The sequence below is a fragment of the Eucyclogobius newberryi genome, unplaced genomic scaffold (genome assembly GCF_026437365.1).
Source record: "Eucyclogobius newberryi isolate DKJ021-1_F unplaced genomic scaffold, fEucNew1.0.hap1 SCAF_12, whole genome shotgun sequence".
NCBI classification, from domain to species: domain Eukaryota; kingdom Metazoa; phylum Chordata; class Actinopteri; order Gobiiformes; family Gobiidae; genus Eucyclogobius; species Eucyclogobius newberryi.
This window is the reverse complement of record NW_027315746.1, coordinates 29526796-29553004: the sequence shown is the minus strand read 5'-3', so window position 1 is coordinate 29553004 and position 26209 is coordinate 29526796. Positions and strand designations below refer to the sequence as shown.

The following is a 26209-nucleotide window of genomic DNA, read 5'->3' as shown; positions in this document are numbered from 1 at the left end:
ATGACGACGTAGACTATAATATGTGTTAATGTTCAGATCCAAAAGTTACAGGTTTGAAGTCTTTAAAGCAACATTTGTGAATTTGCCACAGTGAAAAATCAGTTAGTTTTTCTTTCTATTAAGTACGTAGGATGGAGGCCTTTTTCTGTAGGAATCAAAAACATTTGTAATTCGTAGCATTGGGAAGTCACTAAATACATGTACTGAAAAAAATATATTCAGCATACTAATTTTGAGGAACAATATTTGATTATGTAATTCAACAAACGGACGTTAGTGTGGGAAAAACACGCATTTCCCCTTCTCTAAACAGTGATAAATGAATGTGACAAACATAAAGCTGTTTTAATCCCAGGTCCTGATTCAGAATACAGTACTTGGACTAAAATACTGACATAACTAAATATATTTTCAAGTATTCTTCCCAGCACTGCCTATTTAATAACCAAATCATGCAAAATACAGTTGTAGATATCTTCAAACCAGACTCTGATCTCACTCACATGTATCACAGTGGTTATTATTTATCAGATATTTTGTCATATTTTGCGACATTCTGAAGTTAATTCCAGTTTCTCATGAAAAGCTCTAATCTTTAAAAATAACATGCGCGAGACAAAAAATAAAATGACCCGTTAACTTCAAAACTATTAAACTGATTAAAACATGAACTAAAACCCAACATTTCTTTTATTGAGATAACGAAACATGCTTTTGAACAACCTGTAAAAATCATAATGTGGAAAATGCTCTTGATACGTTTCAGATGGAGCTTTGGTTTTCACAGGACAGTCTTATTGGAGTTGGGAAGACGAGATGAGAACAAGCCCTGAATTTGAACCTGTCCAAAAGCTACTGTACACATTTACAATATACATACACGTTTGGAGCTGTGTGGAGAGGTTTGCTAACGTTTAAAAGTGTGTGGAAACTGTGCAGCCAATAGAAAATGTCGAGCTTAACATAAAGGCTACAGCTTCTGCACGGGCTGGGAAAAATAAAAATACTCCTATGACTTAAAGTGGAGCAGAAGGGCAAGAGAACACAGCCAACGTTAATGGTATTTGAAATTTAGAAGAACAAATTCAATGCAAAAAGTAAGACAAATAAATAACAAAAATCATTTGGATTGAGAGAAGAAAAAAAAAATCAATATAACAAAATAGAAATCACAAGCGTATTGTTTTTGGGTACTTGACCTTTGACCCCTTGTTTCCGTCCTGATGACGTTGTGGAAATAACACAAATGCCATTTAGAAAAACTAATCAGAAATCATCTAATATGTCTGTAGCATTAAATAATGTATGTATCCGTGCCACTTTAAAGGATATCTATTAAGAATTACACACAGCAGGACATCAAACCGGTGCATGTTCAAAGTAGTATTTTAGAAACATAAGAGTTAAAACCCTGTATAAATAACACATGAGCTCCTTCTGTCTTTTTAAACATGTGACTTTTCATTACAGTATCAAACTTCTTATATCTTTTTTGGATATAAAGTAAATAAACATGTAGTTTTATTAAAGAATGTATAACTGACACAAGTGACTCTTTCATTTGGAAGAAAGCCACACCACAGGACATTTTAGCCTTTTTTTCTCCAAATACAAAAACTGAAGCACAAATTCATTCTAAAAGAGAAGACATTTTTGTGCACGGTAGACTTTAATTTTGAAGACAGACAAATATTATTGAGAAAGTAATTTAAAGCAATATACAATGTCAAGTACCCTTTTACTGTTTTGTTATGATTTAATTTAGTTTCTCTGCATTTTCTTATCTTACAAAATATTTCATATTGAAATTTGGCTTGTTGACTTGCCCTTCAAAGCCACGACGGCAACATCCTTTTGCTTCTTCTATCGAAACAATATTGTAAACCAAAAACACATTAAAAAAAGATAATAATCACATGTCTTACTCTTAAGGCAATATGACAAAATATAACATTTTTACATGAACTGTACACCACGGTCAGATACAATTTAACTGTAAAACTAAACCACAATTTCTTATTTTGAAATGGCCTCAACACAAACTAATTCCACTTATCAAACACAATTTTACATAACGCAAAAATGTACAAAAAACACTGCCTGCTCAGCTCATGTCTTCATAGTGCTCCCCTGGGTTTTGCACTGCTGTTGTGTCCTTGGGCAAGACACCTTTCCCTCCCAGTGTGAATTCTGTCACTGTGACTTAAATGCAGTATGTGTGGCAGTTTCATTTCCGTTTACAAAACTATTACATTTCAATCAGTGCACCAGTTTTACACAATGCAAGTGAAGAAAATGTGAAATAAAAAAATCAAGAGTGCATAAAATTGCCCATGTTTGACGTGTGACAGTAAAGAGATTTTGCGATTGAAAAACCCAAAGGTCACCATAGTAACGCTGAAATTCTGTGATAGAGGGCTGTGCTTCCGTGTGCTTTTAGCAGCGCTCCGGCACTGGTGCATTGTGGGTCAGCCTCATGTCAGCTCAGTTCATGAATCCTCGCCTAGCTCTCGACTGTCTGTGCGTGCCATTTTACGGGGAGGCGCCGTGTTCTCGCCCTCTGCCAGCTCCTGCTCCCGTTTCTTGGCTGGATTCTGGAAGAGAAATTAAATAGAGTTTTAGAACATTTTACGTGTCAAGTAGTTTTACGTTGCGACCTCGACGTTTGTGATTCTAGTCCTGAGCTAAATCATCCATGACTCTGAAGAATTCTCTCAAATTTGACCTGCTGTATTTGAACAAACTCTCATATCCTCAGGTGGTTTTAGTCCTGTACAAATGCTCATGTCTGTGTTTTGGCCTGTTTTAGTGGTAAATAAGAGGTAAATGTCTCTATGGTCCATTTTGTGTTAATATTTCAACTAAATTAATAACATTACCATCCCCCAAAAATTAAGAAGTAAAAAACACAAAACAAACTACAGTAAAGATGTGACCCAGAAATACAACTGCTGATAGGGAAATAGAAGCTGAAGCAGCATGGATCTGTGTCAGACTCAATGGATTAAAAGAATAGCAACCGCTGGCAACTTTCCAGAGCTTGAGCAAGACGTAACTTTCCATGTCTGTGCCAAATGTAAAGACTGAGAATAAAACCATCGTGCTTCTCATGTGCGCACATTCTCGCACCAAATGGATCTCTCTCCCACTCCTAGTAACACTTAACAAACCTCAAATACACTGCCTGTCACATTCTAATGAGATTACAGCACAGACTTCCTATAAGTGATCTGTTCTTCTGTATCTACCTGCGTTGCACCAATGAAATTTCCCCATGTGGGACAATAATGGAATATCTTATCTTATCTTACACAATCGTTGTGGCATAGTTTCAATAAGCAATATTTGACTCGAGCCATTCCATTCCAGTCTTTGTTCTTGCCTAGTTAGGCCTGAGCGCCATAAGCTGGCGAGAGGCCTATTAATCTCGTAAGGCCGTGCAAAGCACGGCTGCGAAAGTGCGCACGTAGTGCGCACGAAATCGAGCGTGAAGTGCTCGCCCACTTCCAAACACTCACTAACTCACTCCTTCACTCACGCACGCCCCGTGCATACTAATTAGTAGTAGGAAAATGGAACATTACCGTTGTAAACGGGCGAAGCCCGTGCAAAAGTGGGCACTAAACGAGCACTTTACATTGGGATGACGAACGCTTCCCTTATAAAGCACTCATTTGCGCTAAGTAGCTGACGAATACATTCCCCATCTCTTGCATGTTCCGTGCATATAAGCATGTAATGCAAAAATTGAACATTATTACTGTATAGAGGGCCAAAAACACAAAATTAACGAAAGTGCCCGTCAGTGACCAGGGACCCACACCATGAGGTAGGAAAGCGCGAGCACTTTCCGAAAATGTATAGTTTATGATATTTGAAAAATGGGAAACATTGTTTTCGCATCGGAATATTATTCTTCTTTCTTCTCGGGACCAACCCCCCTATTTTTCACCCTGTGAACATTGACGAAAAGTCACAAAAATTTGCACACCTCTAAAAATCGTGCCTCTCTACATTCTGGCTATTTCCCTTTTCTAAAATAAAAAAAATTGGCGCGTCAGCGCCCCCAAATGTACCAAAAATGCTTTGAGAGATAGGAAATGACCCCAAAAAAATCTGATCGTAGAATCATGAAATTTGGCGCAGAGGTAGATGGTGACAAGAGAAGTAAAAAATATTATTACGGCAACGCCGTCCGCCCAACCAAATGTCGGCCATATTGGTTCAAAAATGGCTAAGCATGACTCGGGAGTTTTTCCAAATGTCGTACTTTTACGAACTCCTCCCAGGGCGTTGGCTCTAAAAAGCTAAAATTTGGTGAAAATGGTACTGAGGAGTGGGACATCAAAAGTTATTCAAATTACATTGATACCTCTCACGGTCTCTTTAGCTTTAACTTTAGCTAGAATTTCAGAAATCTCCCAAATTTAACATTTCTGCCGTTTGCGCAGATAAAGTCCGAATTGAGTCAAATTAGAATCAGTTGTTAAACTCTTTGCCCTAAACCTACTTGAAGTGAAATAAATTAATTTGTCGCCACAGCGCCCCCTACAGATTTTATATGGAGGTTAAATGTTTAGTTTTGCGAAATTATATGAAATTTGACACACAACAAAATTTTGGCCTCCCCATCAAAAAAGTCAATGAGACCCATGTCATAATTGTTATGGCTTTGCCGTAGCGATGACCAAAACCTCCCACGTTATTCCAATGGGGAAATCGCCAGAACATGTTTACACTTTAGACTTTCACAAACTCCTCCCAGGGCTTTAGCCCTATTAACCTGAAATTTGGTGAGACTCATCTTCCGGGGTGGACCATCAAAAGGTATCCACATTTTTATTCAAAAAGTCACGGTCTCTGTGCGGCAAAGCCGCACATTTTGCCAAGAATTCAAAATAAAATAGCTTTTTGATGGTAAAACAAAGGGGAGAAGATGTGACAGCGTCACAGATTCAACAGTAGATGTAATAAAAGGACCATTGGGGCGCGTTAGCGCCCCCTCCTCTTGCGGCGTGGCGGCGGCGGCGTGGGCCGATCATTGCCGCTTGCAGCTTTAATTTCTTATTATTATTCTTATCGGCTCGAGCCATTCCATGGAATGGAACGAGTCTTTGTTCTTGCCATGGTTTTTATTCTTCTTCTTGCATGGTCATTTTGCCACAACTCGGGCATTTTTGACCCCCTGAACATTGATGAATGTCACACATGGGGACATAGACGCGATCGGCTCGGTCCGAACTCCAATAAAATGGAGGTTGCGAGAACGCCCGTCGCAACAGTGGCGACTAGTTCAAAAAAGAAAAAACATGAAACGTAAAATCTTTGGCCTAGGCACATGAAACTTGGGACAGTGATAGAGCTACCTTTGATCTCTGACCTTTGACGAGTAAAACGCACCTGGCAGCATCGCTCTATGATAAACAGGAAGTCAGCCATGTTGAATCAAAGTGGCACCGCCGCGCTTGACTTTTTTTTTTCTTCCAAATTGTTCTTGTCCTAGGTTTTTTGTCCAATCAAGCTCAAAACAACACTTTAGAGACGTTGAAATTTAATAAATATTCAAAAAAATAGATTTTCCTTACAGCCCTCAAAAAAGGCTTAATTTCCAGATTTTCCAGTCACGCCTAATGGAATTGATCTACGGAGCTCATATTTGACTCACTAATGCGTTTTTATGGTCTGATGGAAATAAATACCCATGTAACAAATTTACTCTATAGCGTCCCCTACCCATTGTGTGAAAAACTCAACATTGTCTGATTTGTTTGAAACTCATGGATTATATTCTCCTTAAGACGCCACGAAAAAGTGCATTGCAGATATTGTGTCTTTTAACAATTGGCCAGCAGGGGCGCAATGATTCACTTCCCCTTCCTCTTTTATTTTGATGGAACATTTCCTCCCGTGCCGTGGTCTTAGCATTAGCGTTAGCATCAGCATTAGCGGCGGGTCTCTATTGCTAGCTGACGGAAATACAGGGAGGGGGTTTAAAGAACTAAGTCTAAAGAACAAAGTCTAAAGAATAAAGTCTAAAGAATAAAGTCTAAGAGAATGCAGTGTTGGGGCAATCGCGATCAAAACACGGTGGAAGGCCGCACGGGTGGCGAGAGCCACCATCGCAGCTACCGCGGCTTTAATATAAGATTTATTTCCATCCAGTGCATTATTTTTCACCAGTTGATCTTGTATTGATGATGAGAGAGTGACCACTGCACAAAGCCTTCTCCAGCTCGTCCCAAACACTCGCACTGGGGCTCAGATCTGTAGATTAGTTTCTTTGTCCCGTTTGAATGTACACAAAATACCCAATGCAACACTAATCCCGTGCAAATAGAACTTTAGAACTCATTTCAACCAGTAGACTTTGAAATCCTTACCTTTTTGTCCCACTGTTGGTGGAGGTACCTCAACAAGATGTTTGTCTTCTCTGTGACGATGACTGAGAAAAGACACTCGGTTAGAGCAACAGCAACATCTCTTTTTACTGCTTTAAAAGAAGCAATTCATTCTGAACTCTTTGCAGTGCTCAAAACTCATTCTTCACTTTCCTAACACATTCCTAGCAGCGTCACCAGCATTACCATGGAAGTGAAACGTCACCGTTTAGATAAAGCTCTTAGCATTATTTGTTTTGTTACATGGGCTAATGTAAAGCAGTGAGTGGATGAAAAGTGCATTTTATTGTATCAGTGTTTCAGAAGTTAAGTTGTGCAGAAAATAATTAGATAATTAATTTTCTTTCTTTGAGTACTTGAGTCTCATTCATGCAGCTATGGCCTGAATATGAAATGAACATGAATATGAAATATAAAAGGAAGCAAACTATAAGTACTTATAAATGCCCAGACCCCCTACATTTTTCATTATTTATTTTTAAATTTTGTGAGCTTGATTGACAGACAAGTACAGAGAGAAATGGGGATGAGAGAGGGGAGGACATGCAGTAAATTGTCGGAGTCGGGAATCAAACTCACTTGTGCTGTGTCTTATAATATAATTATAATATAATCTATAATACTATCAATGTGAAACTCATTTAGCCCTTTCAAAAAACACTTCAAGGACTGTTTGATTTGTGCTGCTGTCATTTGGCCAGGACGCTCTAGTAAAAAAAATATTTAATCTCAATGATCAGTAGCATTCGTGCGGCGCAACTCCCCCTGCCAAACCAGTAAAACTAGGGTAAACACTGTTACTTTTCTATTCTTTAAGTTAAAAAATCAAATATGAAGAACCTATTTACTCTTTTGAAATGGCTCATGATTAAATTGGGCCTATACTCTCTGTCCGGTTGCTCCTAGTAGTTTTAAAGCCGAACTAAGTAACATTTTCCCCTTATTGAATGTCTTTGTAAGTCCCTGTGATGGTTAAATATATATTTTCGGGGTGAAAGTGTCTGTTGTCCCCCCTGCTGTCCCTGGGCAGAAAACCAGTCGACACCATTTGCCGACATTGAACCGAAGACAACTCTTCTGAGAAACCCTGCCTCTATTTTATTAACCTGCACACTATCTTTGAAGGTAGCACAAGGGTTAATACTTCTTTAAAGCTAGAAAACACTTACTTTGTTCTGAAGGGTATTCTCGAGTTGGAAGATACACTGACGGCCTTCGGTTCTGTAATAGACAACAAATGTTCTGGGTTTCTTTTTTGTACTAAACATGCATCATCAGTTTTCACAGCTTCCTTGTAAGAAACTTACTGATGCCTTGCAAACCGAGTCGGCGTGGAATCTGCTGAAGTTGTTTTTGTTGTAGACTGGAAGCCCTCTTAAGAAGTCTGCCTGTGGAACAGGAACCAGATCATTTTTATTCATTTTAATCAGGGCTGCACAACATTGACTACTCCAATAATCGATAATGCAAAAAATATATATATCGCAATAACACAAAGGTCTGAGGTCATATCTGACAGAAATGCAAAAAATTGTTTTTTTAAATGAATGAGGCAGATGTATTTATTTCCAAAAATCCTAAATTAGCTCAGATTTAATGATGAGGAATGCCTTGTGTTTTCAGTCAGAATCGGGGAACTTTCAGGTGGCTTGATTGTAGGAATGCACTGATATAACCGTGCCAGTAAGATGAATTCTTGCGATATTTGTTGTTGAGTTCAAACTCTTGAGAATCCATCTAGTTAGGCTCCCACTGATCTGCACAGTGGTTTTACGGGCCAATCACATGGAATTAAAGGTCCAAAGGCGGGACTGGAACCAATCTCAGAGCAGCATTGTGGTTTAGGCGGAAGTCAAAATAACAATACAAAACAAAAATTGCGGCATTTCGGCTGATTTGAGGAGAAATACAGACTATTTTGTTTTTCAAAAACATACACACAATGGCACTTTGTACATTTGTGGATGAGAAAGAGGAATGTGCTTTTCTGAAAACTGGATTTAACACAATTTTGTATTTTGCTTTTAATGTCCTTTTATCGGCTTTCGGCAAGAGCCTTCCCAGATTGATTCATGCAAAGAACTCAAGTGAGACGCATATCAATCTGGCATGAGCCATTCTAGCACCGACATGTATCAGCTCAGGATCAGTATCGGCTGATATTCACGTCATTGAGTAATATAACTATCAGCCAAAAGCACCACTATCAGTCCTGTGATATTCTAACAGAATAGACTGTAAACTTTAATCCAGTTTAAATTCAGAGTCAAAAGACCTAGAAATGACAGACAAAACTTATCATTAAACATAAGCATGACAAATCAGACTATTTTTTCTCCTAAACGATCAGTTTAGACATGTTTACTCCAAATAACTTTAGTGTGAGATGTTTAAAGAAGTAGAGAAGAGTTCTTTCTGTGTAATCACAGAGTCTGAGGAGAGACTGTCACTGCTGCTGTTACAGGAGGCAGAGCATCACGATGACACACGGACTGGAAAGAGGCCTTTAGGCACATTTTAGTAGAAATAATATCTATATCTATACACAGTGCCAAATAAATGATCAAACTTCCTTTTCCCCAAATGAAGGGTATATGAAGGGTTCTAACTAGTTCTATATGTTTTAAAATAGAGTTGATCCTTAAATTTAGAAAGAACTTTCATACAAAATACAATAGTGTTTAAATAATATTGGTTATCGGTACATGCTTTCCCTATAACATTGTTATCAACCTAACATTTCCATATCGATGCCCCACTACTTGTCAGATTTATTGTGAAAAGCTTGTAGTCCCCCTCCTGTGCCGTGGGGCGGGTCCAAAGTACTTTTGCTGACATATTTTTCCTCCAAAGCGTAAAAGAAGCCCTTAAATGCAAACTTTTCTTCTCCACGCTCTCTGCCCTTGGCCCCGGGACTGTGTGTGTGGATGCGGCTTATAATATCAAATCAAATTATCTGTGGAAAATTTGATTATCAGGTTATCACTGTGACATTTGTCATTATCTGTCCATAATTATCGGTGACAGATACAATTGTGCCCATAATCCAAGCACATGTAAATGTACCATGCAGTGCTCTCCCCAGAATCTTTTAACAATGATACAATGATAGTTTAATGTACCTTCATTATTTCCAAATTTAATTATTAGCTGCCCAAAACTTAATGGAATCATGGAAATGATAAATAAACATAAAGTCATTTAAATGTATTACCAGTGAGCATTGTATCATAATACACAATTGTTTTCACAATTTTGTTATGTAATGAAAATTGATACAGTTTTAGCTAATGGGTGAAGGCAGTATTCATTCATTCATTTTCTACTGCTTGTTCCCTTTTGGCGTCGGGGGTGACTGGAGCCTATCCCAGTGACTTTGGGCCTTAGGCGGGGTACACCCTGGACAGTGGCCAACTCGTCGCAGAATTAAGAAGGCAGTATTATAACACTGAAATCATTTGGACACGTCAACTTTTGTTGGCCTTTTCATCCATTGAACACAGGAAGCCTCATAGTCATCAGGGTTATTTGGACCTTCAATTGCCAGGAGCATTAGGTTCTCCTGCATCTTTGTTGACAGGGAATTCCTTGACTTGGTCTTTATTCTCCCTAAAGTGGAGACCCCCCTCTCACAATCTGAAATTGAGAGGTGACCAAATTGAGAAAGACTAAAGGGTGGTGATAAACTAATGTTTCTTGTCAAAACAATATTACCAGCAGTAGACACAGGAATCAGGAATGGTGCGATGGCAGAACAGGTAAAGAAAGTGGCTTTGGTGTATTTACTTTAAAAGCTCAAATTAACCAAAATAAGGATCCAAGTTAATTTATCAACCGGAACAGTGGTATTACATCTGTAATTTATAAATCAACATTTGAATGTGAACTTTTGCTTTGGTTGTCATTAGCGATGTGTGGACATTAGCACAACAATGCATTTATTACTGCAGCGGTTCAACTGCAGCACAAGCGCAGCAGCACAAGCGCAGCTTCACAGACTGGACATGCAGGGCGCTGCCATGTTGAATTGGCTGACTCAGATAAACTCTGGGTTCTGAAATGTTGCCTGAGTTTCCAAGTAGAAATTCCGAGATGCGAGAGTGTTCTACTGTGTCAGAACTCCTTAACCGTTAAAGTTGTGCTTTTATATTGATATTGTGATATATCGTGACATACTTCTTGGCAATACGTGTATTGATACAGAAATGCATATACACACTTAAACAACATAAAGTCATTTGAAATTGCCAAGTTCTACACTTTTCAACCTCCAGACTTCTGCATCAAGGCTGAATCTGAGGAGCTGAAAATGTGACTTCATCATAGGACAGTTGTATTCTGATATTGAGGACAGTGTGAAAATGAAATTCTAGTGCGCTTTGTAATTCTATGTAATCAAAACATAATTTTAATATACTTATAACTCGTATCGTATAGTGGACCAAAGTTATTATATTGTGAGGTACTGCAATACCCAGCTCAAATAACTAATAACTAGAGGTAATTCCACAACCGTTACCTATGAACTATGTTGTTAACAAGAGCAAAACTCCATATAAAATCACACAATACTCATGATATGACAAAAAATAATACCCGATAACACCATATTTTTGTTAAATGGTTGTTGGAACTGTGTCGTTTGCATCTAAATTGTCCCTGCATTAAGGATGATTGATGGATTCTGTTTTGGAACTCGGCTTGCCTTTATGTGATTTTCAATTTTTATTGTCAAAATGTCTTCACAAACTGGCACTTACTGATGTAAAACTATGATAATTGAGTATACAACAGGGACTAAGCCACCAACAATGCAAACATTTGAAAGAACATGAAAACCTGCCATATGCACTACTACAATGTATTAAAGTAAATGGCCTTGTTAAATCATTTACAATAGTATTGTGTGTTATGAAACAAAGTCATACAATTAAGAGAACGCACACATCATATTATAGTGCATTCAACTAGTTAGCTCAGTTTAAAAGTAGTAAATCCGCTTGGAAACCATTTAATCAGCTTCCACGTTAATTGTAAGAACGTGTACATCCAATAACATTAGACGTTTATACATGGTTATAGATGGGTATATTCCTTATTTACAACATAAGCGCATGAATCTATAACAGTTTCTTACCTTGTCCATGTTGATCACGGTGTTTTTAGTTTATAATCCGAGCACCATGAGGGTGAAACCGAAATGCTAGCGTAAGAGCTAACAGCTAGTTTAGCGAAGCCTGGCCAGTCTTTTGTCGTAGCCAATAAACCGGGTTGTTTACGAGATCCAAAGCGCTTTATGATGAAGACAACCCCTGAACCATTAGTAGGTGTGATAAAATATAAATCTAGAGCTCCATTCAAGTTAAATGTACGGTTTTCTAGGGAGATATTTTAAGAAAACTTCACTAAATTTAGCGTCCTTTGGCTGCTGCGAATACGCAGTCCATCTTTGTTGTTCGTCAGTGGAGGGGCGGGCACATTCTACGAAATGAAGATCGTGATTGGTTAGCAGTGGAGGAGATGGGAAATTAGGGGTTGTGATTGGGTAAGAAGTGGTTGCGTAATATACGGATCCCCCAGTGCAAATGTGGTGGGCGTGGCGTGTCTGCCGGTCAAAACAACACCGCTCCAGACTAGGTTTTAAGGTATTTTTACGATTTTAGAATACGTTTTATGAAACGGGAACTTCTTAAATTGTGTCCAAAATGGATAGTACAATTATGAAGGATTATCAATGTTATAATTATTGTAGAATATTACATTCCTTTCTGTTGCATGATTGATTTTTATTTGTATTTATTCATTTTTTTAATTTTTTTTTTTGTATTTTTATTTTTATTTTATTTTTAAATATTTTTTTATTTTTTATTTTATTGACAGTAACTGACAAGTTTGTGTCATAGCTGCTCAGTCCACTCCAGCCCCCAGCGGCCAAGTCCAGCCCCTTGGAAAAGGCTCCCGTTAACGCCTCCTCCAGGGGAAAAATACGGCCCATGATCTGTCACTAGATTGTAATTGATAAAGTGCATTTAAGATGAGAACTTCAGCCAGTCTCAAAGTCCTAGTACACCTGGCGTTTACTCTTGGCATAGGAGGGTTACAGGTGAAAAGGCATAAACCTCTATGTTTTCATACATAAAAATGTATAATATCAGCAGTTCAATTATGTAGAAATTGTCCCTCTAAAATAATGACAAATGACTACACATTTGTGAAGTAACACAATTTAGAAGCATTGCATTGTAATTAATGTATTTGTACTGAAATGTAATTCATTGTTTGTTATGTTTTTTTCTCTCCTGTAAACAGCCTCTGTAGAGGTATTTTTAATTTAATTTTTAAATGTTTTACTATTACAAAATGTATTTTTTTGTTCACTGAATCATGGTTGGTGGGACACTCCCTGCAGTGTCTCCTGTTTTTAATGTTTTAGAAATACAATGTAGAAGTAGTATATAAAAAATGTATTTGTACTATATGTCGGTGTAATCCCTCATTCGTCCAGGCGTGTTCCATAGTAGAAAAAGCTTCAGTTGTAGTCATCTGGACTCAGTTTGAAAAAGAAGACGTTTCGACTCTCATCCAAGAGTCATTGTCAATAACAGAATTTAGGTCGAGAACTCCGATATTAATACTGTTCTGTGGTAAGACCCGCCCATTGGGAGGAGCCTTCCTGAAGTAGAAAGAGTTGTTTGTTTCAACAGAAACTCCCCCCTTGTATCTACCGAGCTAGCCTATTCAGAATCTTAATGGGCTATTAGAGTCCTCTTTAGATGCTAATCAGGTACTCAGGGTGGTTGAGCCAGGGTCTCACAAAGACAAAGAGGATTCTAATAGCCCATTAAGATTCTGAATAGGCTAGCTCGGTAGATACAAGGGGGGAGTTTCTGTTGAAACAAACAACTCTTTCTACTTCAAGAAGGCTCCTCCCAATGGGCGGGTCTTACCACAGAACAGTATTAATATCGGAGTTCTCGACCTAAATTCTGTTATTGACAATGACTCTTGGATGAGAGTCGAAACGTCTACTTTTTCAAACTGAGTCCAGATGACTACAACTGAAGCTTTTTCTACTATTTGTACTATAATGCAACTCCTGTAAACAGTCTCTGGAGATTCTATTTTTACTTTTATTTATTTATTTATTTAATTACAAAATGTTAAGATTTGGGTTTGTCCACTGACTTGTCGGCCGGTGGACACTCCCCGTTTCCCCTGATGTTTTATTTTTACTGTATATAACATTTACGTAATAACACATTGAGGCAGGAGTCTGCATGCATCCATCTTGTCCCGGTGAGTCAATTACAAGAAGATGAATTCTTTCCACAGAGAGGTGTGTCTATCATGAGGAGCTGTCCATGGTATCATCCTCATGAACATCCTGAAGTCAGATCAGCACTCAACACAGTCACAAGGTATTCTCATTTATACTACCAAACAGACATTTCAATAATGGCATTTTAAAACTGGTGCTACGCGATGAATCATGAGTCATCAAATTTCAGATTGATTAATCTGATTATATATGTTTTCATTGAACAAACCCAGTCTAGATTTCTGATCACTTCCTTCCAGTGTCTGCTAGAGAAGAAATGGATCCACAATCAATGCAATCTCTGCCAAATCCAAATATGGAGGTGTTAGATTATTCTGCAAAGATAAAATATAGTTTCCAAGTAATGTTTTCTAAAAACGTATTTACACATTTAATGAACCGGTGCATTATGTTTCCATCTCCTGTTGGCTGCAGTCAGAAGAACACAGATCCACTGGAAGCAGTGGAGTGGGAGGTGTCGTGTTCTGTGATTATGACCTGTGGATGCTCTTGTCCACACCAAAGGAAGTCCTGATCCAAAAGGAGACTTCAGTCATCACACGTGAGAAGGCCTTACGTCTGTGGAATCTGCTATTACTCTGAAGCGCAGTCTAATCACACATTTATTTTGTCTAGAAAGGACACTTGGAGCAGCACTCCCGGTGAAGTTCTCCAAAGGAACCCAGACCCACAGGAACAAGAATTTCCAACAGTGGTGAGAGGAAAGAACTTTGACAAAAGATCCACTTTGGACCAGTGGCTCTAATGGAGGAACTTTTACAAAAAGAAAAAATAAGTCATGGAGCGATGAGCAGCACTAAACAACACTAAAGATTTAGAAAAAAAATATGTATTTTATTTTTCGTTATATTTATTATCTAGAACCAATGAAAAACATGAACGTGCCTTTGTTTTAAGTGCAACGTTACTTTTACCCAGCAGAGGGCAGCTCTGTGCTCTGTGTTCAGCCCGCTCCAGAAGCAAAACATCGTTTCAGCACTTTCTCTGAACAGCCCAGAACAATCACCTCTAGAACCTGCCCTTGAATTCTTTTTACAAATTCCTTTCAAAGGTGGTGAAGCGAGTTAATTACAAATACCCCTGTGTACCCCAGTATTAAATCACATGCTTGATCATGTCCCAATTGAAAACATTTTATTTTTAAGATTCTGCAGTGAGAACTTGTGGGCTTTTTGTACAATAACTTAAATTTTAAAGTAGTTTTGTTAGTCAAAGTCCAACTTGTAAATCAGTAATTTAATTCAATGTACTGTATAATTTTATTCCCGCCCACATCTCTGTAAATGACAATCCGCTGCCTATTACAGTAAAATGTCACTATAAAGAGGCTTGTCAGTTCTGAACAGGAAGTCAATGAACCTGATTCTGTTATTCAGCTGTTTCAGATTAATATTGCAGTAAACAATAAACAAAATGTAAAATGTACTTTTGTTATTATGAAAAAAGCATTATGTCTCCTCTCAAAGTACGGTATTAGTTTTGAATTAGAACAAATTAAATCGAATCAAAAATTGTGACTGTGAGTTCAAACATCTCATTTATTCAACATATTCATAGCATTGATACTGAAACCATCTCTGTCACTAACCACATTCTTTCCCCCTATTCATGAATATTCAAAAAACACACCCACCCCATAGTATCTGTCCTCTGTGGAGCCTCCTGGACAATATGTATGACCATTCTATTGTCCCCAAAGTCAGCCTCCTCTCCAAATGTCTCTCCAGCAGCAGACCCTTTCAGTGGCTCAGTGACTTCCTCCCCTTCAGCATCCGCCGCAGTAACACTTCGACACCTCCGCGCGTGCTGCATCTCTTGATCCAGCCGTGCGTCCTCTTGCGTTTTATGTTCTTCGGTTGATACTCGGTTCCTCTCTTGCGCGTTCGGACCTGTTGGATTTGCCAAGGGAACTGTCTGAAGATCGCTGACCCCTCGGCGTGAGCAGCCAGTGGGCCGGCGTTGGAGAAGCCTGGCTTCGTTCTCGGCAGGAATCCACCGCTGAAGAGCCGGAGGTGAGTGTGTCCACAGAAGGTTGGACTAGCCATGGAGAGACTGGGAAGAAGTGGGGATATGTTAGAAATGTACGTAAAAAGTTCATGAAAAGTCTGATTATTTCTTGTATAATGGATGTAACAATATCCGATGGCATGTTTTAGCTACAATAACACGTTTTGAAGTGCAATACTTAGTCATTTTGTCAATTCATCTTAAATCCTGTCACGATAGAAATTTTTGATATGTGATATATTGTTGCAGAAAATATCACAATAAGCAAAGATATTGAAAGTACTGTTTACATGCACACCCAAAATCTAATTATTAGTCTATTTCTGGACTTTTAAGATCGTTAGATTGACATGCAAACCGTATAATCTGTAAATATTAAGAGGGACCATGATTAGATTTTTAAATTTTGTTTTTGCTGTCATCATATTAATAATCATTTAACGCCAAAAATGTAAGAGCCAGAGTTTGAATAAACAAGAGACCACAACCAGTGACACGATCGCCCCAAAGCAGGATCAGTTTGCTGCATAGTCCAAATCACAACAAAGAAATAACTTTAATTTTCCCACTAGTGCAAAAAAATGTACACTATAAATCTTGACCTCCAAAACATGGAGTATATTATTATTATTATTATTATTATTATTTTGAAGAATAATATTTTTTGTGGTGATTATTGTGACAGGTCTATAACTCGATTGATAGTGATTTGTCTCACTCAACCCAACTAATTATCCTATTGGGAAATAAAGGATTTATCTGGACCACATCAGATAAAAAAGTACATGCTGTCGTATAAGTCGAGCCAGAGGGTCCCAAACATGCTCAATGACTTAATAATTAATAACGGATTGATAATAATCCACCATGTATCGGCCAATAAATTGACATAATAATTGCGGTGGGAGATATATAAGCAAATTTGTTTCGGCAAAACTAAAATATCGGTTGTATTGTCCCTTATAAAATGACTAAAGAGGCATATTTTTACTTTTTATGGTTTATTCGCTTTTTGTGTGAAATTTTAACCTCAACCAAGACATTTACAGAACACATTACAACATTGTGATGCATTGTTAAATACTGTCAGAGTATCGTTATCAAAATGATCGTAAAAAATATTGAGGTATTCATTTGTGTCAATTTCACCCACCCCTACATGACTATTTATGGTGTTGTTGTGGGGATCCTACTCTAAATAATTCCCTTAATTACCCTTATTGCATTCTAAGAATGTTAATGACAGATATTTGCCCCGTCTCCTCCACTGGAATAGAGCAACGGTCTCTATGTAGTTTCCCCCGTTTTAAACCATGTCAATGCCACAAACAAGGCATTTAAGACTGTGTTTTTAAAAATAAGCATGCATTTTTACGATGCTATTATGTGTCATCACTTTGTCACACAACTACTATTGATATATTATGTACAGATCAATTATTGCAACAATTATTTCAGATTTTGAAGTTCAAAACAATCATTCTGCAGTTCTGGCCTTTGGCGACTTAGCTGCTAACCCCATGCTAACCAGATGCTAACCACTTTCTGCTCAAAATAACGTAACTTCTTACGTGAATAATGACATTTAACATTACCTTTGCAGTCTGGCTATCCCGCACAACCTAGAAACAGACGATCGGATAATATTCATGTTTAGTTTTCATAGATTTGAGGCAGATATGAGAAAAAGAGCAGAGGCTGAATGTCAAACAGACATGCCGTGCGTGCTGTACGTGCGCGTGCGCATTGAGTCCTGATAGAGGCACGTGATTGGTTCTGATCTAATGAAGACATGTGATTGGTCCAGAGCGCTTCTGGCTTACTGTTTTAGTCTATGTAGTGAGTTACTGACATCTGCTGGTTTGAAATGTGCAAAGTCACGAAATTCACAACAAGCTGTCATTTTGGATGATAGAATATCGACATTTCTGAAATTCTAAAATCTCTAGTTTAAAGGAGACTTATAATGCTTTTTCCCTTGGTATTAAACTATAAGATAATGGATCATTATTTTACAATTTGTTCATTGTAATATCATATAAATGGATGTATTTTTTAAATGACATTTTGGAACTCTACATATGTTACTCAGAGTCTTATTTGTGTGAAAACACTTGCAGGCAATATAGGAAGAGATAGAAAGCATAAAAAGCTATTTAAGTGTGGGCATACTATGCCTGATTTAGCATAATGTGTCCCCTTTCAAACTAAGCTGGAGACAGGTCAGAATGTTATGGTCAAATTTGCTGTTTAACTATTTGTGTTTATTTGTTGACCTGGTTTATGGTCAATATCTTTGTAATTACTGGGTCTATGTACACGGAACAACATAGAACTAATTAGTCCATCCAACGTACTGCACAGCTAAAATGGAGGAGCAGCATTTTGTGTTGATTTGATTCATTCTCTGCCCTGGAGGCATGTGCGTTTTTTGTGTGATATTTCTCTTCTCCTCCAGCGTGTGAGGAGGAGGCATAAATAAGCACGTCTGAACAGCCCACTCCTGTGTTTGGCTCCGTTTATGTGGGCCACTGGGTTGTGCCGTGCATTTTGATGAATCATGAGCATTTTGAAAGTAAAATTGTAGGAATAATTCTAGGTTTTTTGCCACAAATGTAAACAATCATCTCCTAATCTGTTTGATTGGGACAGTGTACATCATGATTGTGAACACATTAGATTGTACCCAAAAGCTCATTTCCATATATTGTGCTAAGGGACTGGAGTCAAAAATACACACAATACAACAGTAAAACAAATATATTTCAAATACACAAAGATATATTGCACAGCCTACATCACTGCACAATCTACATCATTGTACAGTCCACATTAGTGCATATTCAAATAAAGTACATTTTACACACAAACCAGTATTCAGCCCATACATGCCGTTACGTCTCAATAGAAAAAAACGTAGAACTGATCAGGTTTGCGGACGACACCATCCTCATCGGGCTCATCTCAGACGGGGAGGAGTCTGTCTAAAGGAGGGAGGTGGACCGGCTGGTGTCCTGGTGCAGCGGTAACAACCTGGAGCGCAATGATGATCAAATGATCAAATGATCGTGGACTTCAGCCCTCCAGCCTCCCCTCACCATCACAGACTCCCCCATCACCACCGTGGATATACTTTAGTACAGTCTATACTTTTTTTAAACTATTAGTATAATACACTGTTTTATGTTGCACCTTGACGCCGAAGCAAGCATGAAAGTTGAAAGGGGATTTTGCTCATGTATTCATAACGTCAGTAACCATATACACACACGTCTTACTGGGATATTGCATTCTATTCCACATTTCATTCATTTCCTTGAGACTGATCAGAACCTTGCCTAACCTTAGCCTAAACCCTAAAACTTTTACACATTTTAATGCATATCAGAGCTTTAAATGTGGTTGTTGATGATAATATGAACTATAATTATCTATGGGTGATTTTATTTATTTTTTGAAGGAAAAATGTGAATATAGTCAGATTGAGTCAATAAAAGCTTTATCTGTCAGCAGTACATACACCACTTTTTGCATTTTTAGTATAAATCCAGTTTACTGATTATTACAGAGATGAGAATAATGTTTAACTTTGTGCCATTTTTGTTTAATGTGGATTGGCCGTATTTGCAAAGATATCAGCTATGAATAATATACATTTACATAGGCTTTCGATGTACCATGTCATGCCTCTTTGAACGCCATAGCTGCACATGCATAAAGCTTTTCTTCTGTATGAGGTATAGTGTTTGTTTCGTGCTTGCTGTGCACTGTGCTTGTGCTGACACTGGAGCAGCAGTGACATAGACTCGGCCCTGGTCACGCCCACGTCAGTGTGGAGCCAGGCACAGATGGGACGTCCCAAACAGACCCACGCTGCAGCAGGCACAATAACACCACTGCTGCATGAAGCTGAAGTATTATGAAAGTGGATAGTTATGAAACATAGGTTGTTTTTTGGTTTCGTTTTTGTTTTTTTCATTCATGCAGGATGAATATAAAAAGAAAAGATGTCTTTCATTTCTTTTACATTCAATTGTGTGAATGAAAAGGAGCAGAAAGACAACGTTTTTTCAGTGTTTCAGTCGTAAATACAGCTATCACATGCAACTTGTATGAATAATGTTAAATGAAAGTCATTTAATTTAAATAACAGCGGTTATTCTCATTATTCTTGTCATATTTTTGCAGTATGGAGTGCTTTACATTTCATTTAAACACTTGAATACTATTTGAGGTTTTGATTTTACCATTTCTTGAAATAGATTTTGTTGTTGTTGTTGTTGTTGTTGTTGTTGTAAATCTGTTTTTTAAAGACTTCAGTTCCTTTGGATTCAACAGCTCTCTCTATCTTTTGTAGTAAACTATTGAGTAAGATTTTGTGATTTGCTTTATACATAGTCTTTGGCATATTGTATTCTACCAATTTTTTGAATTCTACATCTTTAACTGTGAAATAATTGGGTTTGTTGAATCTCTATCCTCTTCCACTGATTATTCTCACAGCTCTTTTCAGTAAATGTGTAAAATTGGGTTAACGTAGGTTTTAAAAGCACATCCCCATACTTCAATACAATAAGTCAGATATGGAGCAACCAGTGAATTCATTACAAATACAACGCACTCCTGTTTAATTACTCTTTTGCTCTATGTAACACAGCAATAACTTTTGGTATTTTTATTTTTATATTTTCACTCTTGTTCCCTTTGCATTTCTTCCTCTAAAATGATTGATGATGCTTCAAGGATTTTTTTTTCTATCACGAAATGTCATACATTTTGTTTTACGTGTGTAAAATAGAACCAAATTTTAGAATAGAACAACATTTTAACTTTCTTAAATTATCTACAACCTTTAGAAAATTCTTAATGTTTTGTCCAGACTAAAACAAGGTGGTATAATCTGCAAATAAAATGCACTTTAATACGGAAGATACAGACACAATCATTAACTAAATAAATAAATAAAAAAGAACCTAATAAACATAATAAATTAAGAAAAGTATAGGCCCAAGAACAGATCCTTGAGGCACTACACAGCCAATTCTACGCACATTTGACTTCATCTTTATTTCAATAAACTGATCTTTATCTCTTAAGTAACTTGTTACTCCCTGGTGCGCCAGTCCATTTATGCTGCATTTATCTAATTTATCCAGGAACATTATACGGTCAAGAGTATCCATTTAATGAATTAGGATTAGGAGTTAATGTGGTGTGCAGATTTGTTGTCCTAATTTATGATTAATATATCGGGGTACACCCTGCGACGAGTTGGCCACTGTCCAGGGTGTACCCCGCCTAAGGCCCGAAGTCACTGGGAAAGGCTCCAGTCACCTGCGACCCCGAAAGGGAACAAGCGGTAGAAAATGGATGGATGGATGGATATCTGTAATTACCACGACTATAAACATGAAACGCAAACAAAAAAATGCAAAAGGAAAAAATGCAAAAGCAAAAAATGAAACGTTTTCTCTATATGAATAAATTAAAAAGGGAAATTGTTGTTTTCACGATAGCTTATAAAAGTGATGCAATTTTTCCACACCAAGGACGTGATGTCAGTTGAAATTACTTTGAGCTGTACAAAGTTTGAGAAGTTAAGCATTTTTGGATCATATATTTGACTATTTCTTAACAGATAATCTCTCATTGAGTTGTTTTGGTCCTCGTCCTGTATTGGTCTCTCAGATTACGACATCATCAAATTTTAGAACGTGAATGCATTTATTTGAGGAAACTTTGAGAAACAATGCAAACTCTGCACAAAATCAAATCAATTTATTTTTGTAAGGCCCAAAATCACAACAACAGTTGCCTCTGAGGGCCACAGTGAGAAATGAATCAACAATGTCTGTGGTGGCGATGAAGTCAGACAATGTCTGTGGTGGCGAGGGACGATGTCCCAGGGTCCTCTGTTCTTAGACTCTCCTTCTCGGCCGGAAAAACTACAAAAAAAACCTCTTTGGGAAAAAAGCGTAGAAACCTGGAGGAGTTCCAGTGAAGGAGAGATCCGACTCTCACAGACGGACACGAGGGAGACTGGAGCTGGACCCACTCGCAGATGAGGGACCGTCCACACAGGGCAGGGACCACTTCACCAGGAGAGGGGCATCTGGGTCCACAGGTCCTCAGGAGTGAGAGAAAGAAAAAGAAGGCGGTGAACAGTTTGCAAGTGGAATTAAAAAATAAATATTGTTTGATAGCATAAGTAGTCAGAAGAAGAGGATAGTGCTCAAGCTGCCATACTTCCCCCAGCATAGTTAAAACAGTTGAAAGCAAAAAGGCCCGGGCGGTCCAGGAGTCCCATCCAGAACTTTTAAAATCAGCACTTTACTTGAATAGTTTTTACTTCAAAATGTATCATATCTACTCCACTACATTTGGAAGATGATGGCACAGCTAAGTGGATACACCACTCTTGCCTCAGAGCAGGAACAGTCCATGTTTCTCGTTGTGTCTGGATGACCCTGACCAACCCATAATATGCACAGCAGGTAAAATCCTCCACCTACAATAGCACTGACCAAGGCTATCTCAAGATCTGAGATGTGCCCCCAGGAGCTGCACTATAGCACCCACTGCTCCTGGCAGCACTGAAGGAAGGGTCAAATGCAGAGGACATATTTCCAGGATCAATATAGAATACCATAAAAATATAATTTTTTAAACAGTTGACTGCATCTTAAATGTTTTCCTATCAGCAAAGTTTTCATTCACAAAATTTAGAAAAGTACTTTGAATAGTTTTTACATGAAATACATGTAAAACTAAGCATTTAGCATACTAAATGCGCATATTTGACTATAGAGGCTCCGCTGAAAAATTGCAGGTCGTGTTTTTAATATTGCAACTATAGGAATGTCCTATAGGAGGACACTGCAGTGCTGGAGAGAGGCTGTGCTTTATCAATCACAGTCAGATCTTGCTGACTCGCTCCTCTGCTGTAGAAACCCCCTCAGCAAGGTCTAATAGAGTTTATATAATAGTTTATCTAATGTGACACAGGAGCTTCTAAAACCAGGAGCTCAGCCACTCAGCACTTCTACTGGGAAATACAGGAAACAGGACCAGACAGCAGCACTGAGAAGGAGACTAGGATGGAGACTAGGAAGGAAGAGGATAAGGAAAGAAAGAAGGAAGAAAGATAGGCAAATATCAAACAAGGATAGAAGGAAACAAGGAAGTAATGAAAGGAAACTGTGAAAAAAGGAAAGAAACAAGGATGTGAAGGAAGTGAAATAAGGAATTAGAAAGGAATGAAGATTCAAACTCTGAAACAAACCTAAAGAAACAAGCAAAGAAACAAGGACATTAAGGAAAGAAACAAGAATTGAAGGAAGAAACAAAACAGAAAAGGAAGGAGACAAGAACGAAAAGAAGCAAACAAGGGAGGAAGGACACAGTGAAAGAAGGAAGCAATGAAGGAAGGAAGACATATTTGGAAAACACAGATAGACTTTGAAAGGTAGATAGACTTTTAAACTGGGCAGGACAGGAACAAGGAAGGAAGTGAAGAACAAAGGATGGAAGGAAGGAAGAAAGAAAGAAAGATTGAAAGGAAGAAAAAAAGAAAGAAAGAAAAAATGAAAAGAAACAAGGAAGAAAAGACTGAAAGAAGGAAGGGAAAAAAGACAGAAGAAAGAATGAATGTAAACAAAAAAGGAAGTAAAAACGTAAAGACAAGGATGGAAAGAAGAAATAAGGAAATAAGAAAGTAAGAAAGATAACAAGTAGAAAGGAGTGAACAAAGAAAACAAGGAAGAAATGAAAGAGGGAAGGAAGCAAGAAAGTAAGGATGAAAGAAAGATAGGAAGGAAGAAACTGAGGGAACTGAAGGAAGTAAGGAAGGAAACAAGAATGAAAGGGAAGGGAGGATCAAATTAAAGTCCATATTTCTAAATCCACGCCCATTTTGCCCCCTTATGTGCCAATTCTCCTTCTTTAATTTCAATATATTTATACCAACAAATACTTAAATCCACCAAATATCTATTCATCGATAGCCGGTGTCTATCTACAAGCTCAAACGTACTCATCACAACACAACAACGCATCTCCCCGCGCCGGAATCCCCCCGCCGTCCCCAGCCTTAGCAACAAGCCGTCCTCGCGCTCCCATTGGCGGCTTCCCTCTCCGCGCGGAGCCTCCTCAGCACCACGGCACCGCCACCCCGCCCGAGGAGAGCGCGTCTCCGCTGCGGATACGGGGCAGAGCGGAGCGGCCTGTTGGGTTGGGCGGGTGCGCAGTGTGGACGATGCTGAGGCACAGGACAGTGGCTTGTTGTGGTCGAAATGGGCTTCGATTCCAAACGCAAACGGCGCACTGAGCATCTGTTTGGACCGGGCATCTGCAAAAGTCCATCGCGGCTAATTATTGCGTGCAGGTTTTCATGCGTTCAGCGTTTGTTTTAGTTCATTGCTGGAAGTCCATTTTTCTGCAGAATTCTACGCCGACAATAGATATTATCCCAGGTAAGAAACCACCAATGCCAGCACAATTTCATTCACATTTTTTGCCCTTTTACGCACGATATTCCTGCAAAAGCTGCATGTGTAAAAAGCTGGGTTGAAATCTATGACGAATGAGCTGCGTTTGTGTTTACACATTTGCAAAAGCATCCATTCTGTCAAAAGACTAATCCAAATCACGAATTGCACGTTATTATCCCTTCACGCGTTGCAAAAACACGCATTTTTGCAGCTTGGAGTTCACCTCTTGACTGTGCCCTTGCAAACGTCAAATGCGCAGCGTGTCATTGCGGTTAATTGCTTGATGGATGGGGGTCAGACCGTTAGTCTGGCCCCTTGAGGCAATAAAAAGTCAAAGCAATGTGTCACAATGGTGATTTAATGGTGTTTGTGTGAAAACGCTGGATTTTTTAGGTTGTTGTTGTGGTTTTTAGCGCACTAGGCCACGGTTGCAGGCAGTCCACAGTGTACTATGTGTGCGTTGGTGTTGTTGTAGGATACTTTGGCACAGACGTATCAACCCAGTTCTCCCGCAGTGGAGCAGGGGAGGGCTGGAACATGGCCGAGTGACCGAGGCGAAATGCGTAAAAGTCGAAGTGCGTAATTTTATGGCACCGATTTGGAGACTTTTGTTGGTGTAATTTGGAGTGGTCTTTGAATGTGTATTGGTGCAACCGTGCAATGACTTGTCATATCAAAACAGGGAAAAACTATCATACTCAACATGACAGCAAACATGCGGCGACCCTATAATAACCTTCATTAAATAGCCATGGAAAAGTTTATTCAGAATGATTCTTGCTTAGTAACTAGGCTACTTACATAATACTCAAACCCAAACATCCTAATGAAGTACAGTACTTAATAAGCCTGAATCATTCTTAATAAACTATTTGTTTATTAAGAAAATAGTTTCTTAATTTAGATACTATAAAGTGATTCCAACCCTTTACTATATGAATTTATCAACTCTTATTTTTGAGGTTTAGTAGTATTTGAGAAATCCTAAACCACATATATTTGTACTATATTAAGCTAAAGGAATATTATCTTAGTATACAGTATTACCATAACACAGCCACATCTAAATCTTATTATGTAGATCATAAACAGCAGACTATGTCGTAGGCAAACTTCCAACATGCAATTCTGATGCTCAATATCAAACATCAACTGACTGGAGTTGTTGATCCAATATTTGAAATATTTAGTTATGGAAATGATTAGGTTGTGACAAAAGAAAGGATATTCCAAAGAGACAATCAATCATATCACAGTATAAATATATATTGTTTTTAATTAAATCCCATCCATCACATCACGATTTACCTCAAAATGTACCTCATAGTTGTGTATTGACATTGTGCAGAAATCTATCTTATAAATGTTGTTTTGAAGATGCAAAAATGTAATATTGATTGTGTCATTTATAATAAAATATAGTACGAAAAGAGATGTTTAAAAATGAAAAAGATCCAAACAACAATAACAACAATAACAACAACAATAATGTTGTTGTTGTTGTTGTTGTTGTTGTTGTTAACAAAAGTGATTTCAGTCATTTGACATTTGTCTGATACTTAAACCTCATTAAAGACATATTGCCCTCAACATTACAAAAGTTTTAATATTTTTGTGAACATATGTGACTATTGTGTGTCAGATCTTTACTATATTGAGATGCAGCTTGTTTACACATATGCATGGATTTAAAGCAGATCATTGTCATTTATACTTAAAAACAAAGCACAATTGGTCACTTGAAACATTTGATTTGATCATGTTTCCCCCCCGAATTATATATATATTAAAGTTTTAAAATGTGCAATATCAAGATGCACAGACAATATTTTGGGAATACAGTTTATACATTTTAATCCTAACCAAAGCAAAGTTCATATGCACATCATACGTCTGCGTCACATACTTCATCTGATGCATGTATTCAAGTCCAGAGTTTGACATAAATATTGAATATGGCCAGTAAACTAGTAATG

General features: G+C 38.0%; 2 protein-coding genes across 2 annotated transcripts; both read right to left on the bottom strand.

Annotated features, from left to right (window-relative positions):
- Positions 1 to 1936: 1936 nt before the first annotated feature.
- Positions 1937 to 11872, bottom strand: LOC140356692 (DET1- and DDB1-associated protein 1-like). Its single transcript, XM_072441845.1, has 5 exons — positions 11536 to 11872; positions 7706 to 7786; positions 7568 to 7619; positions 6381 to 6442; positions 1937 to 2594 (listed from the first exon to the last, which is right to left on the bottom strand). The coding sequence occupies exons 1-5, from the start codon at positions 11542 to 11544 to the stop codon at positions 2490 to 2492; spliced, it is 309 nt and encodes a 102-aa protein (XP_072297946.1). The 5' UTR covers positions 11545 to 11872; the 3' UTR covers positions 1937 to 2489.
- A 3383-nt stretch (positions 11873 to 15255) lies between these two features.
- Positions 15256 to 17477, bottom strand: mrpl34 (mitochondrial ribosomal protein L34). The gene is made up of 2 exons (XM_072440433.1): positions 17340 to 17477; positions 15256 to 15789 (listed from the first exon to the last, which is right to left on the bottom strand). Exons 1-2 carry the CDS (start codon positions 17393 to 17395, stop codon positions 15477 to 15479), a joined length of 369 nt encoding a protein of 122 aa, XP_072296534.1. The 5' UTR covers positions 17396 to 17477; the 3' UTR covers positions 15256 to 15476.
- Between the last annotated feature and the right edge of the window lie 8732 nt (positions 17478 to 26209).